Source organism: Ruditapes philippinarum, unplaced genomic scaffold (assembly GCF_026571515.1).
Source record: "Ruditapes philippinarum isolate M1 unplaced genomic scaffold, ASM2657151v2 ctg5824_1_1_1_1, whole genome shotgun sequence".
Classification (NCBI taxonomy): Eukaryota; Metazoa; Mollusca; class Bivalvia; order Venerida; family Veneridae; genus Ruditapes; species Ruditapes philippinarum.
The window spans coordinates 16,262-39,461 of record NW_026863719.1 but is presented as its reverse complement, the minus strand read 5'-3'; the positions used below and the strand labels follow the sequence as shown (position 1 = coordinate 39,461).

At 29.0% G+C, this 23,200-nt stretch overlaps 1 protein-coding gene across 1 annotated transcript; it reads right to left on the bottom strand.

The window, feature by feature from the left end:
- Positions 1-960: 960 nt before the first annotated feature.
- LOC132723118 (E3 ubiquitin-protein ligase TRIM33-like) lies at positions 961-14,149 on the bottom strand. The gene is made up of 8 exons (XM_060707789.1): positions 14,046-14,149; positions 8,997-9,885; positions 8,664-8,737; positions 7,792-7,825; positions 7,406-7,473; positions 2,746-2,804; positions 2,000-2,112; positions 961-1,597 (listed from the first exon to the last, which is right to left on the bottom strand). The coding sequence occupies exons 1-8, from the start codon at positions 14,094-14,096 to the stop codon at positions 1,482-1,484; spliced, it is 1,404 nt and encodes a 467-aa protein (XP_060563772.1). The 5' UTR covers positions 14,097-14,149; the 3' UTR covers positions 961-1,481.
- Between the last annotated feature and the right edge of the window lie 9,051 nt (positions 14,150-23,200).

Here is a 23,200-nt window from a genome sequence, read left to right as displayed (position 1 = left end):
ACACTACATAATAATAATCTATAAAACTAGTATAATGCATACAACATATTTAAATTAGTCCGTATTCTCCTGACATGTCTTGGGTTTAATTTACCATAAATTCAAACATGAAGAAAAAGACATTAGAAATAAGTTTCTGACACATTTAGGAGCTATGTAGAGTAATAGTAAGAATGTTGCATTGTATGACCAGCAATGATGTATAGTTATTTTTCCAACAATATAAACAATCCAATGAAAATAAGTAAAATCAATTTGAATTAAAACATGAAGACGTTATTTAATGAGCAACGATGTTCGCCGGGTAGATCACATTGGCCATGTTATTTTGTATGTAGTTGTTCAATGACTTGTTATTTTGTCTAATATTTGGTAAGCATTTGCTGGACGTTTTCAAACTTTTGATGATGTTATTTTGTATAAGATTTGACGAAATATTTAACATTCCAAGCAAACGTGTACTTTAATCTGGATTATCCCTCGCATGATATGAAATTGCTGGTTCGACTTTTTCAGAATAAACAGGTTAGTTTCAAGACTGAATTCAGATAACAGTAAATTAACTGTATTTACGCATTTCTCAAAACCGTTACTGTGTTCATCTTGTACATGTATTTACTCAATTTGGAAGATATAATGCGGTGGAAAGTATTATAATAAAGACAACATTTCAAAATTGAATATTTGATGCGGATGGAAAACATACTGTACGAACGTATTTTTAATTATATTTTATTTTATATTTATTTGTAGAACATTATTCGAATATAATAAAACAGACAATATGCTTATACTACAGATGCATTGTCCCTATTGTCTTTCCTTACTCAATCATTTAATATAATAATATAAATTTCACACTAACAACATACATTTGATAATTTGTGGTTGTAAAATTTCAAAAAACTCTCCGTTTACTAAACGCTTTGCAAAACGTCCGTTCGTTCGTTGTATTAATCGGTAGATGACGGAACACGATATTCATTAAAACATAATTTTAATTTGTTGTCAGCAGTATGTTTTATCATAATTCATTATAACTGTTTCGAATCTATTTTATATATGATTTATAATTATCGATTACAAACACTCATTGCATATTCCTATATCTGAGGGAAATAACCGAATGGTGGAGAACCAAATTTCACATATAATTGTTTTTACATCTGGAGAATCTAGTGTATGTAACTAGGATACATCTCAAGTGACACATTTAACATAGAGTCTGCTAAAAGATTATGCAAATTAGGTTGACGTCTTATACTTTAATATCTGGTCATGAAGCAAGCAAACGAAACATTTTCCAGCGAAGGTTAAACTACAGTTTGCTAAATAATGTTATTTTTGTCCATGAATTGCATTTTAATTCTAAAATAGCTCTTAAGGTTATCGATATGATAAAAAAGCAAATAAAAGTTCTTTTTTATTAACCCGTATCCAAATTTAATGATGTATATATTCATACTACTATTTTGATTCAATCATTTAGACAATAAAGTTGTCGATACATACTTGCCGTCTGAATGGTATCCATAGGAATTTTCGCCTACGCCCGGTAGAAGATTGTCAGAAAAGTTATCTGGCACTACACCAATAGCTAGAATATAAATATCTACTACACATTCTATTTCTTTATTCAACCTATACGTGACGGAAATAAAACAACAAACGTTTCCAATTCAAATTAAAAGAGTTAATAAAAACTAATCTAACTTTTCATTTATGGTACTAAATTTCTATTCAATAAGACCAAGTCATGAACAATAATTTAAATTAAAGAAAAACGTGCTAGACATAGCATTGAAGAAAGAGAAACACGTTATATAAAATATGCTACAGTCATGTTAATATTTTTGAACACCATATACATCAATAGTATAGATGCCGTTCTATTTAAATCATAATGATGCAATCATTGATTGGTACCAGCAATACTGCAATTACTTATCAAATATCTACAAACTGACTTTACAAGCCAGTATAAGTATATTATTTTTACCTAACGACCCACTTTTACCCATGCTTAATATCTCAATTTCAAAGAATGATCCCACACGCACATTCTCCTTGAACACATACAATCCAATATCATTACTTCCGTATGCGGCATAACTGAAATAATAAATGTGAAGACGTATTATTATACTGCATACATTTGTTTCAAATCATTAGGAAAAAATTGTAACAGTTAATTATTCTGTTTGCATTTGAACTGTTTGTGACTTTTGTGTGTTTAACAATGTTTTTTCGCTGGTATATCAAATATCGTTTACTTACTTTTAGTCTTTATTTTTATTTGATGAAAATTCTACATTAGTAATTTAAAAAAATCATTTTAAGTTCTGAGTATTATCTTGTTATAATAATTATTCACGACGATTTTACTTAATTTGTAATGGAAACCTGATATTAGTGTTTACGTAGCACTACCGTGTGTTTTCTTATTCATGTTTAATAAGATTAGAATAGATATAAAACTTAAAACTCGAAATTATAATATTCTTTTCTAGAGCTTATATAATAAGCAAACGTATATATTATACATTTTCATATCACTTTTAAACATACTTGTGTACAATCATGTGAAATTTCTAAATCGCAACATCAATAAATGTGTCAGATTTTAATATCTTTTTATGTCAAATGAAAGCCTTTAACCGTTATTTGCATTTGCATTAGATAACCTTGAAAGATATATAAGATTTAAGAAAAATGTCATCATCTACAAATAAGTTGTATACCTACCTGACACATTCGCCATCTATATTTAGATTTTTGCAAACAAGTTTTCTGTCAAGTAATGGCTGCAAATGAAACACACATTTAATTGGTTAAGTACAATTTAATAGCAACTGCTAAATCTATATTTGAACAATCAACATGCAAAGTTATATATGTGGCATTATTTAATTTAAAAAAACCCTCGTTAGTAGCGTTATTTAAAATAAGCCATATTTAAATAAAGCATACTTTAAATTAAACCTTCACGAAACGCTCATTCGCTTCTGTGGTGTGTATCAGACCCACAGGTCTGCTAATTTTATGGCGTTATATGCCTAAAGAACCTTTGCTCTTTGTATGAATATTTTTTGGAGGAATACATCATTTAAAGATTGTAACGACAATTCATGACTTTTTTATTGCCAAAAGTTGCTAGCGTTTAATAAGCTCCAGTAATCTTCAGTGATTTACATTTAACATGAAGGTATTTGTGCATATTTAACAAATTTTAAGTCTAAATATTAGTAGAGATCTTGTTATAGAATATATATAAGACTTTTGATAAGCATTATACATTTATTTCATAACATATGTTAATCATTGATCGGTGTACAATCTCCCCAGATGTATAGAGACGCACGGAAAATTCTTATGGAAAACGCAGCCGACGAAAGAAAGAAGGGTCACGCAACAAAAATAATTGGAAATAAACTTTTATTAAACAACAAACCATTCCAGAGATTCATCAACGGAAAAGTACAAACTTATAGCCACGATAGAAGAAACTAGTGGTGTCATGAGAATGATATAAAACTGTTATCGTGGAATATACACGGATTAGCGCGAAAAATCTCGGACTCAGATTTTATAGAATTATTAAGTGACTATGATATCATATTTTTACAAGAGACATGGATATCAGACAAAACCCATTTAAATTTGGATATCAATGGATATAAAAGTTTTCATCTTTTTGGAAATAAATCATTAAATACAACAAAAGGTCGTTATAGCGGCGGTATAAGTATATATTACAAAGACATTTTAGATAAACATATCAAAATTGTTGAAACTATTCAAAATGGAATAATATGGGTTAAAGTTGATAAACAATTATTCTGTTTTAATGAAGACGTGTATTTGTGCTGTACTTATATAACACCAAATAGTTCCACGGTAATTAACACAGACAATTTCTCCTTTTTTGATGAAATTGAATCTGGTCTAGAAAAGTATAATCTGTTAGGTAAATGTTTTATTTTAGGAGATTTAAATAGTAGAACCTCAAATCAATTAGAAATATTATCGTATGATAACTACATTGATCAAGAAAATGGACTATCATGTAATGTTGAAATTCCTCCGCGTGTATCTAAAGATAAATTGATTGACAGCCTAGGTAGACGTTTAATTGAATTTTGTCAAACAACATCGTATATCATATGTAATGGGAGGCTCCATAGGGACGCCAATATTGGGGAAAGTACATTTTGTTCAATTAACGGATCAAGCGTCGTAGATTATCTACTTATACACATGAATGATTTGAATTGCATTTCTGACTTTTCAGTCGCCGAACCAAACGAATTTTCCGACCATAACGGATTAAGTTTTAATATTCCTTGTAATAAAGTTGACGATAACTCTAATCAAACTGAACAATGTGAAACCATTATTAAATGGGATGAAAATAAAAGGGAATCATTTTTAAACCTTCTTCGATCAAAAAGGAACATATTAGATGATGTAAATGAACAGATTTGTAGCAACGAAAATGTTAATATTATTGCAGATAAGTTTACAGAAATTTTACACGAATGTGCATCTAATGTCTTTAGCGTTAAGCGTAAACACAATAATTCTTGTAAAAATAAACTTAAACAGCCCTGGTTTAATCAAGAGTGCTATAACGCTAGACAAAAATTTAAAGAGAAAAGAAATAAATTTGTAAAAAATAGATCAAATGAACAATTTAAAAGGGAATTTATTTTTGAAAGAGCAAATTATACAAAAGTTAAGAAGATAAATAAGCGAAAATACAATTTCCAACAAAAAGACAACTTAAATAAACTAGGGAAATATCAACCAAAGAAATTTTGGAGCAAAGTTAAAAAGCAATACGCAAAGAAACAGTCAGAAGCAGATTCTTTAAACATGAATGAGCTTTATGATCATTTTAAAAATTTATACAGTACTGAAACAAACAGCCGTTCTGCAGATATAAACTATAACATATATGACGAAGATCTTGATAAAGAAATTGAAATGCAAGAAATCAGAAAAGCTGTTTTTTCGCAAAATGATAATAAAAGTAGCGGGATAGATTCTCTTTTGGCAGAAATGTATAAATGTTCATATGATGAAATATCAACAACACTTCATTTACTTTTCAATAAAATATATGTCAGTGGAGAATATCCAATCTCGTGGGGGAAGGCATAATAGTACCAATCTTTAAGAGCGGAGATAAGGAGGATGCAAAAAATTACAGGGGTATTACATTGATAAATATTATCTCAAAAATCTACTCACAAGTTCTTCTAAATCGCTTAACCGAATGGTCCAAAAAGCACCAAAAAATTATTGATAATCAATACGGCTTCCAAAAAGGTAAATCTACAGCCGATTGTATATTTCTTTTGAATTCTGTTATTGCGAAAACACTCTCTCAGGGGAAGAAACTATACTCCGCATTTGTCGATTTTGAAAAATGTTTTGATAAGCTAGAAAGATCGTTTATATTCATTAAACTTTTCCAAGAAAATGTCAGCTCTAGATTTGTTAAGGCGATTCAAAGTATGTACATGTCTGTGAAAGCGGCAATTAAATACAAAAACTCTGTATCCAACTTTTTCGAATCTAACATAGGCGCAAAACAAGGGGATCCCAGCTCTAGCTTACTTTTTCTCTATTTCGTAAATGATTTAGTTAATAATATAAATAATAATATTGAAGGATTGTTTACCATCGATGAGATAAAACTTTTTGTTATTTTGTTTGCAGATGACGCAGTATTTTTTGCGCACACACCGGAAGCCTTACAGTCAATGCTCAATGATTTACAACTTTATTGTTTCAATTGGGGTATGAAAATCAATACAAAAAAGACAAAAATAATGATTTTTGAACAAGGAAGACATTCTTCTTACGATTTCAGACTAAATAACGAGTCATTAGAAATTGTAACACAATTCAAATATTTAGGAGTGACTCTATTCAAGAACGGTCATTGGAATCGCACCCAAAAAACTCTTGCGCAACATTCCCTTTACGCTCTTCATAATCTATTTATTGTATTCAATCAGTTAGAATTAAAAGTCGTGGATAAATGCAAGCTTTTCGACAGTCTTGTTAGTTCTATTCTTAATTATGGGGCAGAAGTATTTGGATATGACGAAGCAAAGGATATTGAATTAGTTCATTGTAAATTTTTACGAAAAGTACTTAATGTTAGGAAGTCAACAAATTTAGAGTGTTTATACGGAGAGCTTGGCCGACATCCAATGAGAATTCAAAGAAAAATTATACTTATTAAATATTGGCTAAAAATTATAAATCTCGAAGAAAATTGTTTACTTAAACAAATGTACAACACACTTAAAATTGACGCTGACAACGAAAATTCATATAGAGGGAAAAATTGGGCCTACCATATCAAATCTATTCTTCAGGAGATAGGGATGTTTAATTTATGGTTAAGTCATACTGCTAATCAAAATAATTTCATTTCTATAAAAAACAGAATTTTGGACATATATAAACAAGACTGGTATAGAAAAATAAATAATTCAAGTAGATTATCTTCCTATTGTATTTTCAAACATGAATTTAATCAAGACTTATATTTAAGTGTTATAAATACGAATAAATTCAGAATAGCTTTAACAAAATTTAGACTGTCAGCACATAATCTTGCCATTGAAACAGGTAGACATCAAGGAACGCCTAGGGAAGAAAGAAAATGCCAAAAATGTACTATGAATGTAATTGAAAATGAGTTTCATTTCCTCCTTATTTGCCCAAATTATTATAACTTAAGGAAACAGTATCTAAAACCATATTTTTGTAGGTGGCCTACTATTAAAAAATTCGAATTACTGATGACAAGTAGAAACCCTAAAGAAATTATCAATCTATCAAAATATTTATACTTTGCATTTCAAAAAAGAGAATTACAAAATATTTAGAATAAAATAAACTGAAAGTATATAACTTTTAAGAGGTTAAATTATTGTTCTATTCTGTTCAGTATTAATTGTTGTTTTGTACCATTCTTCTGTAAATTGTTAAATATTGTACAATGTTTGTAACACGTTTATCCCTTTTCGTATGATATTGAAAGTATATGGCTATATGTATGCTCATGCTATTTTATGCCAAATAAAGATTATGTTATGTTATGTTAATATAAACTGCCCTTATGATCGGTGACTTGTTGGTAGGAGAACTAACTATACGTTTTATAAATGACACCGCAATCGCCAACAACATATTTCAAACACAAACGCAAACAAATATTAATATTGCATTTATTAATCACAAAATTAAAAGGTTGGCTTCAGTTGTTGTTTGATTGCCGTAAAAATGTGTGATTATGTTGGAATAAAAACTAATAGTTTAAGATGTCACTGTATTTCATCAAGCACATTTCTGCCTTAAACATTTAATATATTAAATAACTCACTTGAAGCTTTTGGTGCGTTATGACCTCCATCGTATGTTCTCTTGTACAGGTTTTTGTCACTTCCTTCTCTATTACAATGAGACGTCCCAAGATTAGATAAAGAATACTCTTGACATTAAAAAACAGTATTATGATGTTAGGACTATTATTGATTATATATAAGAAAACACCACTGTAAGTAATGTAAATTCAAAATACTTGATAATTATGAAATCTCATATATAGTATCCCCCGTGCGTTTTGATATGAATATTAAGCAAACTGAATAATTAAGCATATACATGATCACTTTATTATAGTTCGTGTGTGAAGTGATTTTTTAAACATGACTACCTATCAAAAGTATCAAAAGTGTTCACTAAACAATGTTGGAAAATATAACTTACCAATCTGTTTGTTTCTGTTTTTACTTTCTGATTGCTACATCATAAATAAAGACGATATTAAGTCGATAATTGTCCTCATTCATCATCTTATTAGAATGATTTCTTTGAATGATCTTGATACAAAAGGAATGTATGAGACAATTGTATTTAACGTATGTTTTTTCAGGCAATTTTTAATCTGTTTCATGAACAACAGAATTAAATTTAATGCATAATTATTTTACCAAGATCATGAGTCCATCTTAGTAAATATTCTGAGATTTTAGGAAAAAAAAGTAATTATCAAGTTAAATAAAATAAAGCAATTATTCTGTGATTTTCGTATCAATGTTAATATCGCTTACATAGATGTCAGGATGCCTTGTATAACTAAAAATAGGTTATTGTATCGGCTTATGCATCTAAGGAACAGAAATATTAAAAATGTACTACTGTTTAAAGTATATCACATTTATTGCAAAATATGTACGTGTATTTTCCTCAGTAGATAACATTTAAACATGGATTTAATAAGTAACAATCACACTGTTAAGCATTTTGATAGTCCATTCTATGGACAAAACGGTAATTTAATTTTGAGCTGCAGTGTGACTTATGTCTCGGCAGTACCCATAAACATTTTCGTGTCCAATTAAGCATATTTGATATTTTGTTTAATGGACATTCAACTGACGCTAATAAGTCAATAATTGTGTTATATTTCAGTGCATTAAAGTTTTGTTGCTATCATAACAATCTATCATTATATATTTTGCTGCTGTATCTTCCCCATTTTTTTCTTTTGTTTTGTAAGTTAAAGATTTGCATGTGTCATCACTTGAAAATCTCTTGAACCGTACTACTCAAAGGAGTTTTTTAATAAATTGACTGACCTGAGGTAAAGAATCTTGAACTTGTTCTTCATCAGCTGAATTAGCTTGTTTAAATTTGTGTTGATGATGTTCACCTTAAATGAATAATTATAACACTAAAGTAATCTCGTAAATTAAATATCATTTCTTACATGAAAATAGTTGAGCAACGTGTAGCATTAAACTAAACTTCATAAAGAGTTAATTGTTACAGGTACCAGATGATACTCAAACAATCACTAAAATATGTTCAAGTGATGGTCATTGGCAACTGTAACGCAATTGGTTTTACGTATCTTTTTTATTTATATGATATGTATAATAAAAAGACAATAATGGGTAAAAAAAACTTACTCTGTTCAAACGGCTGTTCAACGAGCATCCCAATCACCTTGCTTTCTGTTATTGATTGGGCTAAAATTTTGTCTTGCATGAACTTATAGTGAGTCACAATATTTTTGTTTTTAAAACTATCAATATTTTGCTGGGTCTTTTTCAGTTCTGGCTTTATTTGTAGGGATGCTACAAAGAGGTTATTTGGAGTGTCATTTTTTGACTCCAGTACATTGTTTTGTCGTGTCAATTCAGCTTTCAAATCGTCGATATCCTTCTGTAAATGTTCCATTTTCCTCTTATCATTCAACATTATGTCATTTGCCTGATTCAGAACCTTCTTTTTCATTTCATTTATACGCTCAATTACATGATATGTGAATGCCTCCACGTCGCAAACAAATTGCTCATAGAACTCGGTAAGCTGTTTTCGGTTGCTCTTTATTAATGATAGACTGTCTTCAGCCTCTTTCATGCATTTATTCATCTCCTTTCTAAAATTTATATATTCTTGACTGTTTTCAAATGCCGCAGCTTTGCTACGAATGAGTTCCAACTTGCATCCATTATGATATACAATAATGCATTCTGCACAGCCAACTTGGTCGTGCTTTGGACAATAGAATTTCACAAATTCTCCATTGTGCTCTTGGCATGTTTCATACGTATCACCAACCGTTACCGTTACTGGATTCGAATCATCGACTCTTACTAAGGAATGATTTCTACTAATTTTACGTCCTTTGTGTTTCACGAAACATGAATTACAAAAGTAAACTTCACATTCTACGCAAAACCCATCCGCATATGTTGTTATGTCAAAATCTTCACATAAACAACACAGTTTTGCATCTTTGTCCTTCGACACTTTTTGACCAGGAACTTCCATAATGTTGTAACAACACCGTTCCTATAAGTCATAAAATAAAAAGCAGCATTCATAAATAGTTCATCTTTAAAAACAACTTGATATATATTGTATCTTTTGTATATATTTTGTTTTCTGTATATACAAACATACCTTTATGATAACATATCACTAATTGTGTATGTTTATGAGTAACAATCTTTGATACTGTCATAAAATAAGTGCTAAATTGATCTAAAAACCATGATGTAACTGAATTCCCCAATAATTTCATGGAAGTACGTTGAGGAATATCTGTATGTAAGTTAATGATTATTTGCTCAAAGGCAGAATTCTCAAAGAACTTATGAAATAAAGAGAACATTACATATCATAATTCGTTTGTCTTTTCCTTATATACATATGGTATAAAGCTATTGTTTTGAATTTATATTTAGTAAAATGGAATAGATTTGTGCAAAAAATTTACTGATATACATAGTGTAACATTCCCGTTGTTATTTGTTAGTCATGGTTAAATTATTTGTTAAATGCAAAATATGAATATAACAAGTCAGTAGATTTTAATTTCAAGCTTGATTGCTTACTTACAAAGGATTACATACGGCCTTCGATGTATTAGTTCAGGTACAAATGAGCAACAGCATAAATCAAACAACGTTCTGCATAAACATTTTAACACAATTAAGTAATGGAGGGCTTACAAAACAGCTGTTCATGTGTGAAGTTACGGGACTATTTGCTATTCTGTAATTGACTCCATGAATAGAAATTTCTTTTGTAAAACAGTCATACATGTATATGAACGATATTGAATTGTATATGACTCACGCTTATTTAAGAAGCATATTTTCTGATTTATGTGCTAAACAAATTTTTATTTGACTTAATCGTTTACATATTATTTTTTGAAGGAATTACTTCGGAAGATCATCCCAATAATTAAAATAAAAGGAATAATTTTTACATATTAAAGGACATTTATCCGATTTATAGCAAAACTTAAAAGCTGGTTCTCTATTTAAAGAACAATTTGTATATTTATATTTGATATAAATGTTGTATTGATACACATTTGAAAACATGTGTCAAAATTAATAATTAGCCGTTATTCGTACCGCAGTTTGAGTTGAATTACAAACGTATATTCATTCATTGGAACAAATAGTATTGTTTAATGCGCCATTGAATTTATATGAAGCGACATTCACCGGAAATACAATCCACAACGTCATCCTGTTTTCATTGTAGCGCGGGAAAAAGACGCACGTAAACAATATGATGTCTGACGTACAACAACTTCTCGTAAGCTATGTAAACCAAGGCAGTTAATGTTTTACTCGTCATTGCAGTGTTATTTTTATCTATGATGATTTTATTCGAGATAATTGTCATAACAACAAAACATACACATTTTTTTGATGTGCAAGTTAAAAAAAAAACAGTCTACAATATATGACCAATGGACATGATTCTCCTTCTTATTTTAGAGTAATTTTGGAAAAATTCAATCCAGCTTATGAATATGATATAACATCCGGTGAATATTGTCATAATAAAATGTTCTGTTCACTACTATTTGGACCAATGCGATTGCAGATATCTAAGATCATATTATAATCAAATCTATTATAAGCTTTAAAATGTCTTATTCCATTTGGTTAAGATTTAACTTTCGTTAAAAACGTAAATATCAGAGTATATTTACTTTTTCTAAAAATAGATTTTCTGAGTATATTCACAGTTTTTGTCTTTAACTGATTAACGACAGCGTGTGTTATTGACTTTATGTATTCTTACTTCACTCAAATTCACAAACATTCTGGCTTTTATAGAAAGTTGATTTTGACAAGTGTTAAGAATAGTTTTAAGAAGCAAAACTGGTAAAAAGAACATTAACGATTTCCGGCATTAATGCATGCGCAATTGGTTTCTTCTTTGGTTAATTTCGTATGGTCAAATAATGATAACGTGATAAAGTTCATTGACTTGCGTAGATATATTACGATTTTAGCATCTCCAGCATCTTCAAATTATGATAGCCAGTGCAATTATTAATATTGCTTACTGAAGCGATTTACCAATAAATGACCTTCTTGCAAGCAATTGGACTCCAAAATATCAAACCAAACAGTTCAATCAATATAAAAGATCTTACAAAACGTTGAATGATACATAGTTAATGCATTTAATAAAATTTATTTTAATACATACATTTAATGTACACGTATGTAAAATCAGATCGCTTGTTCTAATCTTTATAGATGAAAAACTGTGTTTTAAACTACGAGTATATATCTTATTTCACAATATACAAAGCGAAGACTATCTTCATAAAGTTTATACAGTTGTACTCACTCGTATTATGCTATCTTAGAGGTCGTGAGTTTTGATAAATATAAATAGATGTGTTCATGTGCTGTTGTCTAATAAAGTCATTCTGCAAAGCGGTCTGTAAACGATAACAAATCTATAAATTTGTATCTCTATTAAAATTTCTCTAGTATCTCCATCGATTAACTATATATAAAATGTACAGTTAGAACGACTTTCATTTTGATCAAACACGAAAACTTAATTGATCTACTCAGTTTTATTTTTGCATTTTATTTTTAATTTTATTTATGCTAGTAGACATATTGTACACATTTCATAGTATCAATTTAATAGTTACATCGTTATCTTCTAGTAAACTATATCTGAGTTATCAGTTAGACTTATCAATTGACTCCCTTAAAACCGAACTAATATAAACACATATGTACATGATATGGTATAAATGATATGGTATTAATGTTATATTTGAAAATAATCTGAAACACAAAAGTAAAGTATTTATTACATGCTTTTCGGTGGTTTATAGAAATATATCAGTAATATAAAACTGGTAATTTCACTGTTTGAAACAGTGAAATTACCACTTTGATAATTTCACTGCTTTAAATTTAAGCCCCTAACGTTGTTTCAGTGAAATACCAGCGTGCACAGTACTCGGTACCAACTTAATGACGTGACGTCGTAAATGACGTCACGTTGTATTATTATTTGGCGCGCTTTTCATTCAGTATTAGGTTAAATGTCTTTTTAAAACGTTTCTTTGCATATAATAAAAAGAAAATTTGTTTAGTTTATTGTAAGATTGAAATATATTTCACCTTGTGAACACCAAAAGTTCATATTTCACTCGTGGCTGCGCCACTCGTGAAATATACCTTTTGGCGATCACTCGGTGAAATATATTCCGATCTTACACTCAACTAAACAAATATCCTCTATATTATCTGTTATTAATTGAAACATTTATGTTTCTGGCATTAAGCTAGTATACCGAATAGAAAGCTTAAATTTAAGTAATATAAGCGTGCCTGCAAAACAACTATTAAGATGTTATTTTGTAGTGATACTAAAAGATTTCTTTGTTTACGAAAATTGAAGTAATTCTATTGTCAAAAGCAAAATGGTAGTATGTACTTTTAAAATTATTTTATATCCATTAGTGAATCAAAAATGAAAAAAATGGGCATAATATTTAACTAAGGAAACGACAGTTACACAAACATTGAAGTTACACAAGATGAAATGAGAATAATTTGCAACTTAAGAAAAGATTGTCCTTAAAGTTGAATTATCATATCTATGCTTAAATTTGAATTTTTACATATGTTACCTGATTCAATATTCTGATTACAGAAAATATTCAAGTAAATTAGTGAACTTAATTCTTTTTATTTTCATTTTATTAAAGAAACCTGATATATTATACCCCTGACTTTTCTAACTATATAGAAAATGATTCCAATGAACTTACTTTGATACGTTTACAGTTATATTATCTTAGCTAAGTTAGTACACAAGTACCTTGGGTATAATGAATGAGTAAAACCCCGATGGCCCTTAAGCTTGCTGGATTGATTAATCACAAGAAACAATGCAAAGACCCCAAGGGGTTTGAACCCATTTTTATACGGGACGAGTGGTTTAAAAACAATGATCGGAATGATTCTATATTTTACGGTATCTGACGCCCCTTGATAAAAACATATGATATCAATTGTCGTTAGTGTCTACACTCCCGGTGTCGTCGCAAAATGTTACTGTCATTTGAAAATTATATGATTGAAAAAATGATGTTAAAACTTAATTCAATAAACTAAAAATAATTAACAAAAATACTTAGTGTAATTTAATCTAAATTGCCTTACCTGTATATTCGATTCCTTTAGGTTGCTGTTCGGGTAGGTTTTAACAATCATTAACTGATAATGTGACTGTGTACATTGACCAGTATCTATAGATAACAGTTTATTATGTACTGATATAAAACTTTAAATTTAAGGTCATTATCTGGTTCAATGACAATATCATTACACTTTTAAGTCCTTCAGATTAATATAAGTGATCATATTAAATTGTAATTTATTTGAAACCGTTATAGAAGTGATGCTATTGACGATGTGAATAGATTGCATATGACCCAGTACAAACTAGCACAGTTGTCGCATAATATTCAGTTCAAAAGATTTATTTGTGTTTTTTATGCTTTTATACCGAAAGTTTAAGCTAGTTTCTAAAAGGTGTTACTCATCATATTACAATTACAAAAATAAACATCTACTTTGTTTTGGTTGCTGTCTGTTCAAATGTTCAAACGTTATGATAAAGACGCAGGCAAATAAAATAGTTTACATGTCAATGTTTAAGAAAAAACTCTTGACCGTAAATAGAATAAACGATATGATTTTTGTCTAGATGATCTACGTTTCTTAAAATCCTTTAGATGCTATTCATTTGCTTATATCTGATATCGCGAATAATTTATGCGCCCGAAAATTACGTTGTTTTTTATTTGTATGAAAAATAAATTGGGAGAGATAGAAAATTAGTACAATCAATATAAAATAATGATTACCATAAAACACTGAAATGTGCATTGCGTAAACATTTAACAGGTTAAATTGTATAGCTTATTCTGACCTTTAAGGTTTTATATTCTTATATTACCACTTAAAATGAAGCAGGATTCTCACTCTATTTCATCAAGTAAAGAGTCGCCAGTATAACATGGGCATAAAGTCAACGTGTTCTTCAAATCTTTGGAATATATTTGTGTTTTCATAGCTGTGCACATTCGCTTTTATTTTTGCTTTTGACATTGGGAGCATGTTTTATATTTTTATTATATATATATTTGCAATGACTTGTAATTAGGCATGGATTCATCTGCCTGCACTTTATCAACATAAGGTAAGTAGAACACTTCAAGATTAACAAAGATTAAAAATGCTATGTACGAACGCAACAAATATTAAAACGTTGCACAAACGCTAACTTTAACCGATTTTGAATTCAGATATATCCAATATTGTACATTAATTTACATGCAACTGAATTTATAACACTTCAACATTAACATTGGATTATAAATGCTATGTACGACAGCAACAAATATGCAAACATTGCAAAAACGAAAATTTTAAACTGATTTTGAATTCAGATATATTCATTATTGTACTCGTACATTAATTTACCTGCAACTGAAATTTTATATAGTGAGTGTTTTGTATTGATAACAGTAGATACACCTCACATCTTTATTTTATGAAACTGCTATATTAGTTATTGCTTAAACACATAACTATATAAGTGTGTGAGAGAAAGGCCAAATGGCTGTCCATTTCCGAGAAATAATGTAGACAATGCATTTGCTAGCTTTCAGAAAATGTTTCAATGAACATTGTTTTACGAAGCATTAAAATTTGAATAAAATTAGATATGATGATTTTCTAGCTATACTGGTCAAGGACAAAATGCTGACACAATGAAATAATTGAGAGTTTAAACAAAAAGCATCGCAGGGTAAATTTCTATTCTGTAATTGACTTCGTCAATCAAATAATCTACATTAATTTTGAAAAAAAATTCAAACATGAATATGAATTTCATTGATCAATAAAATGGATTGACAAATTTCAATGTAACTTTTTTGGATGCTTGCGCTGAGATTTATGTTATGCATCAGAGGCAATGCTTCTTAAATATTTGAAAATTAATTATTTCAAATGATCGTCTCCATTAAAAGATATAATAATAAAATATTTAAAACGGTTTATCTTATGTGTCAACACCTTAAACTGCTTAAAGCTGGTATTTTGTGTCAAGAACACTTTGATATTGTTTTCTTTTAGTATTTATGTTGAAACGAAAACATATACCAAATTGTAACTGAATTTGAAAATAGGCATTATGTGAACATTCGTATTGCAGTTTGCGCATAATTACAAAGTATCAACAATTCAAACATATATTATTATTCAATATATTCAAAGTGATCACTCATTGTTAAGATGAATGAAACCAGTAATATGTATACGATATTCCGCTAAATACACAATATTTATCATGAATATACACAATTGTAATGTGTTTTCCCTGTTCTTATAAATTGATTTTCCTACCCGAAACATCATTGACTTCGCGTAAAATGTCTAAAATACATTAATTTCATTGATTTCTGAGTATAAATGACTGTTATTAAATCAAACGTGTTTGACTCTTTCAAAATATCGTTCCGTTTAATAAGTATTGACCACTGTTTGATTTGATAACACAGCTCCTCGTATATGTATTTCTACATTAAGCTATGAAGGACGTCTACATAATGACAATAATTTACCACGACACATATCGTTGAAGCATAGTATTGATTGTAGAAGAGATATTTAAATATCAAGTAAATGACGACAAATACACTATGGTTAGATTTGTTAGATTTACTGTTGCATTTAGCTAGCTGATATATCTGCAATATAAATATAACCTGACCTGTAATGTTTTCTTTTTCCTTATTCAAAAACAAACGGGTATATTTGTGTTGCAAATGAGAGTCGAGAAATAGTGTTGATCAAGTTAGCTTCTTAATGTTTGAATGTATGTACCATAATGTACTAATTTAAAACAAAACAGCATTAAACATCATCTGATTGAAGTAAATTATTTTGTTTATACATGTATTATGCGTTTGACGAGTATACATTTTATGATGTTTAAAATATTTTTCATAAAACATTCGGACTGATAAAACACCATTGATTATATATTGACGTTTCAAATGTTTATCTTTGTGTGCTTATCGTTCAAACAGAAATATTAGATAAAAAAAGTTATCAAATGTAAGTTACCATCTTTTGATTCTAATCAAAAGTTTACTTGTTTAATTATGTTTAATAATGTATTTAGAGCATGTACATCTTGAACAACCGTAACTCTGAACATGTAAAGACAATTGTTATTGGATTCCATAAACAATACTAATTTAAAATTATACAAAACGATAGTTTATCAAAAATAGTCATCAAGTAATGCCTTTGGAAACGGTTACAACATACCATACAAAAGGTGTTGGTGACAAAAATTCGAGTTCTAAATGGGCTTTATAAATATACAAATGTGTATAGTTATCTGGTATAATTGCAATATCAGATATTGGTTTCCTGACACACAATCGTCAAACCTCTTTTTAAATACAAGGCGATATATTTGTAGAAAAAAAAGAAGGAAAACGACTAAGAAACCGTCGTTATCTAATTATCTAAAACCAAAGCTTTCAGTAGTATTTTATTTTTATACATTAAACCAGCTTAATGTAATTATTTCAAAACCATGAAGCTATTTTTGTAGAATAGATATAATCAAATATAATAATAGATATATTCAACTAGAGATTATAAATACAATTATAAGGTTATTAAGGAATTATATAAATTTTCGGCACCTATTCGGTAAGAAAATGCACTAATTACTCATGAAATTGAAGCGAATTCGAACCGCCTAGAACATAAGGTTGCTTATATATTCACATAAAGGCCCATTGATCCTAAAAAATACTATCATATGATTACTTATTTAATTTGTTTTTATTTTCGTAATGTTACAGTCACCAAGAAATTACTAATTGACTAACTTGATAAATCAGCTTTCTTTTGTTCTTTATATCTCGTTTGTAATTGGTATTTTATAAAAATTAAGTATTTTGCATTGCTATCAACAGTTTAATTTGTAAATATTCTGCTATCATTAAGCCACATACCGTTAAGTAGATTTTTGTTCATTTAATCCATTATATCAACATAATTAAACAAATGTTGGACGTTTCCTTAAAAAAAAAAAAAAAAAAAAAAAAAAAACAACAACAACAAGATATGCATTGATGTCTGAGTCATAATGTGCCTTTAAATTTGTTTCATCCTTGAGTAGATTTAGTATAGTAACATTTCAGTTAGCTATTAGAATGTTAAAGAGACTATATCGCATGGAAGTTTAGTGAATATTTTGATAGAACAATTTTGATTTAAAAAAAAATGGTGGTTTGACAATGACACTGTAGTGTGTTTTTATGTTTTGTCTGAATCGGTGACCACGTTAAAAAGGGCAATCAGTTCAGTGCATAGAATACTTGTCTAATGTCTGTATAGAACATGGGCCATTTTATCCACGTGTTACTACTCAGAAGACATTTGAAAGTAAATAAAGAAGGTGCAGTTCTGCGGATAGGTCTTTCCAGTTTCTTTCACGTGAATGTAGAAAAGCTTTATAATAAGGATTTGTTCCTGTGATTGTGCCCTTTATATCGTTTGAATTTTGAAGAAGAGACTATACTGCAATGTTTCCATTGTAGAAGGTCGGGGCGATATAGGAAATAGTTCATTTTTCATTTAGCAATAAATAAAACAATGCAATTTACTATTTTATAGTCTAAGTATTCGCTGCAGTCTAAATACTTACAAAGGAAGGCTCCTTGATAGCATAGCGTTAATGCAACAGTAATATTTACTACAACCAATGCCATTTCTAAAGGCTTCGTATCTCTTGGATAATTGCAAGTTCATTTGCCTTGTATTGAGTACAATGAAGACAGCAACGACGTATTCTAGAATATTAAAAGTCTAATGTAAGACACATTAAGTCTTTTTTAGAAATAGTTGGTTTTGCAAAGCAACTGGTGGAGAGAAAAAAGGTTTAGGATTTTTACGTATACTTGATATTTTTTTCATATTTAGAGAGATTGGACATGACTAGGGCCTTGCTTCTCGTAATCAAGCACACTTATGCGTGTATTAGTGACATTATTTATTCTTACGTATGATAATGATTTTACCTGCACTCAAAAAAAAATCCGGCTACTAAATAAATTTAATTTTGGAAATTGTTAGAACTGCTTTTAGCAAGCAATACTCACAGACTGATAAAAACAGTGTTTAAGTTTCCTTGCATGTTAATGCTTGCGCGATTGGTAGTTAATCTGGATAGTTCTGGATGATCAAAGAATTAAAACGTGAGTATGTACATTAACTTGTGTAGAGAGATAACAATTAAAGCATCTTAAAAATTGTGAAATTAATATAATTGCTAATTTTAACGATTAACCCAACAATAGCCTTATGCCAAGCAATTTGACTTCAAAATTCAAAACGAAAGTTCAATCAATATAAAATATCGTATTAAAACGCTGAACAATATATAGTTTATGTATTTAATACATATATGTATAATAGGATAGCTTGCTCTAATCTATAAACATATTATATTGCGAAAGTCGAGCACTTTAATTATATAGATGTAGAACGGTGCTTTGAAGTATGAGTATATATTTTATTTTACAATATACGCAGCGAACTCAATAGTGCTATGTATTTGTCATATATTTTATATAGGTGTACTAACTCGCATTATGCTATTTAAGAAGATTGATAAATGGAAAAAGTTATGTCCAAGTGACGTAATCTAATAAGGCCATTTTACAAAGCGGTCGGTAAACAATAACAAATGTATACATTTGTATATTATTCTACTACACTGATTTATATATCTCCATCAATTACATAATTACATATATTTACTGTAAAGTTAGATCGACATTCGTTTTGATCAAACTGGACAACCAACTTTAACTATAAAATTGAAGTTTTAATAATTCTTTTTTATATTTGCGGTCTATATGCTAGACAGATTGTACACATTTTATAGTATCAAACGAATAGTTACTTCGTTATCTAACTGTCCTAGTTAACTATATCTGAGTTTTCAGTTTGAACTATAAATTGACATCTTTAAAACAAACGAATATATACATGACATGGTATAAATGTTAAATTTCAAACTAATTTGACACATAAATAAGACAGTTAAGTTCCTGCAATTAATCTTGGATACCGAATAGAAATATTAAATTTATTTATAAGTAATATAAGCGTGTCTGTATAATAACTATTCAGATATAAGATTATAATAGTGATTCAAAGTTATTTCTTTGTTAACGAAAATCAAAGCAATTCCATTGTCTTTAAGAAAAAGGGTAGTATAGTATTTGTAATATTATTTTGTATTCAAGAGAGAAACAAAAATTGATAAAATTGTTGGCATAAGATGAGACCATGAAATTGACAGATACACAGAGATTTAACTATTGCAACGAGAAATTAAAGTTATGCACTTGTTTTATTAACACGAGAAAATAAGAATAATTTGCGACCTAAAAGAAGGTTGTCCTTAAAGTTGAATTATCATATCTTTGTTGTGCTTTAATTTGTATTTTGACATATGTCACAGCTATCTGATTACAGAGAATATTCAAATCATTACACCTAGTGAGCTATTTTTTCCATTTTTATAAAGGAAACGTGAACAAATATAAACCTGACTCTTTATATATAAAGGACATGTTTACATAAAATTACCTTGATAATTCAAGAGTTTTAGTATCTTAGTTTAGTGTACCTAAGTGAAAACATGTACCTTTGACATTATGATTTTTTGTCAAGTTAAATTCCGATGTCCGATATGCTAGCTGTATTGCTTAATCACAATAAACAATTCAAAGACCCCAAGGCGTTTGAACTGATAGGAATCAGGGACGAGTGGTTTAAATACAAAGATCGGAATAACTCTGTATTTGACGGTATGTGACACCCTTTGATAAAAACTATGATACTAATTGTTATTGTATGAGGAAGATTAACAAAAGTCGTCAATGTCTACACTCCCGGTTTTGTAGCAAAATGTTGCTATCATTTGAAGATGATATGATGGAAAAAATGATGTTAAAACTTAATTAAAATAACTAAAAGTAATTAACATAAATGCTTAGTGTAATTTAATTTAATTTGTCTTACCTGTTTATTCGTATCCTTTATGTAGCTGTTCGGGTAGGTTTTAACAAAGATTAACTGATAATGTGACTGTGTACATCGACCAGTATCTATAGATAATAATTTATCATGTACTCTCATTAACTTTACATTATAGGTCGATTAAATTATCTGGTTCAATGACAATATTAGTTTATAAAAGAGTTTACTTATCATATTACAATTAAAAAATAACAATAAAGTTCAAACTTTATGATAAAAACATATGTTGATAATATAGTTTACATATCAATTTGTGACAAAAACTATTGACCTTAAATAGTATAAACGATATGTTTTTTTCTAGATGATCTTCGTTTCCTAAAATCTTAAATGCATTTGGTTCGCTTAAAGTTACATTAAATAAATATGTAAAAATATTTTGCCGTCGGCCTAAAAACAAGCATTATACAGTTTTATATACCCTTTTAACAGTTATGTTGTAAATCTCATCCAATATTGCTCATAAATTAGGATTTTAAACGGAAAACCCCACCGTAACACTTAAGTTCGTTTACGAATTTTAACATGCAAATGAAGACTATAATCAGTTCGTGTATGCGCTACGTCACATTGTTATAGTTGCTATCCGGAACACAGTAAATATGAGATTTTCTTGTGCAAACACACTTTAACTGTTTTAGCTTCACGGTGCACTAGGCCTGTGGTTCAGAAAAAAGTAATCATCTCATTAAAAAGGATTAAATTTGTATGAAAACTTCCGTTACAATGCGGAAATATACCGTTAGATTAGAACTGCTGCACATAGTCATGTTTGTTGGTACGGATGAACCGAGGGCGGAGTTTCATAATTATTATTGTACTTCCGATTTCGCTACAATGAGGTTTCCCATTCTTTATACTTATTAAACTTATTTTGGTTGTCTTGACACCAAAATAAAATCTGGAGTCGATATGAAACCCAATTTATTAATTTTTATGAAATTTATTTAATGTAGCTTTAAATCTGATATCGTGAATAGTTTATTCGCTTATTGTTTTCACAGCGCTAATTATCTATCCGCCGCATATTATTTGTGTTTAAAGATAGATAGGATAGATAGAAAATTATAAACGCTATTATAATGATAACTCTAAAACACTGGAATATGCATTGCATTTACATTTAGGTTAAAATATAAAGCTTATTGTGAAATTTAAAGTTTTATATTCTTATATAAACTTAAGGTTTTATATTCCTATATAAACACTTAATATATAGCGGATTGTTACAAGTAAAGCTTAGAGTCGTCCGCAGAATATACAGAGTCCATGTACTTCAAATCCAATGTAAGCTGGAATGTCATGTTGTTGTTGTTTTTCTGTTGTTTTTTTACTTTTATTTTCTGCTTTTGATATTGAGAACATGTGTTATATCTTATATTATATTTTGTTTTGCAATGGCTTGAAATTAGGCATTGTTTCATTTGCACTTGATAAAATATGTTGATAATACATTAGGCAAGTAGAACATTTCAAAATTAACCTACACTAGTGTATAAAACAATACAATATAATGTGATACATGTTTAAAACTTGATTGCTCACAGACTTAACGGAGTTGTTTTCTTATGAATTAACTGAAAATATATTTTTACACTTACTCGTATGTCGTATTACATATTATATAGGACAGGATGAGTAACTTCTGTGCAAATGTTTTCTTATGATAGACACTTTCGTTTTCTTAGGATAGATAATTTTATTGTCCAAAATGTACACTAAATGAGAAACGTTGCAAAGCCTTTTACTAAATCCAGGATAAACAAACTGTTTTTTTCTTATTAAACTCTGAGTATATTTCTTTAAAATGCCTAATTGTTAAACTGTTCAAAAAAAGTTCTTACATCAACAAAACTAAACTAAAAGTCGAATGATAACTTAAATGCGTCTCAGCCATTTCTCAATATTTGTTCGGCTATACCCCAGCGGCCATCTTATGTTTCTCAAAGAGTACCCTGATTTGCAATGTCTACAGTAATTTTAAGAGTAAGCATAAAATGGTAAACTTTTCATTGATATTACTATAATCCATGGATTTTTTTGCATACAAAATGTTCAAATGGTCTGTTCTGAATTACACTGAATAATAAATAGTACAACTAAGTGAAAACTGTTTTACCTTATTTACCTAGTATATAAAAGTAAATTATGAATCAAATGGATAACAAATT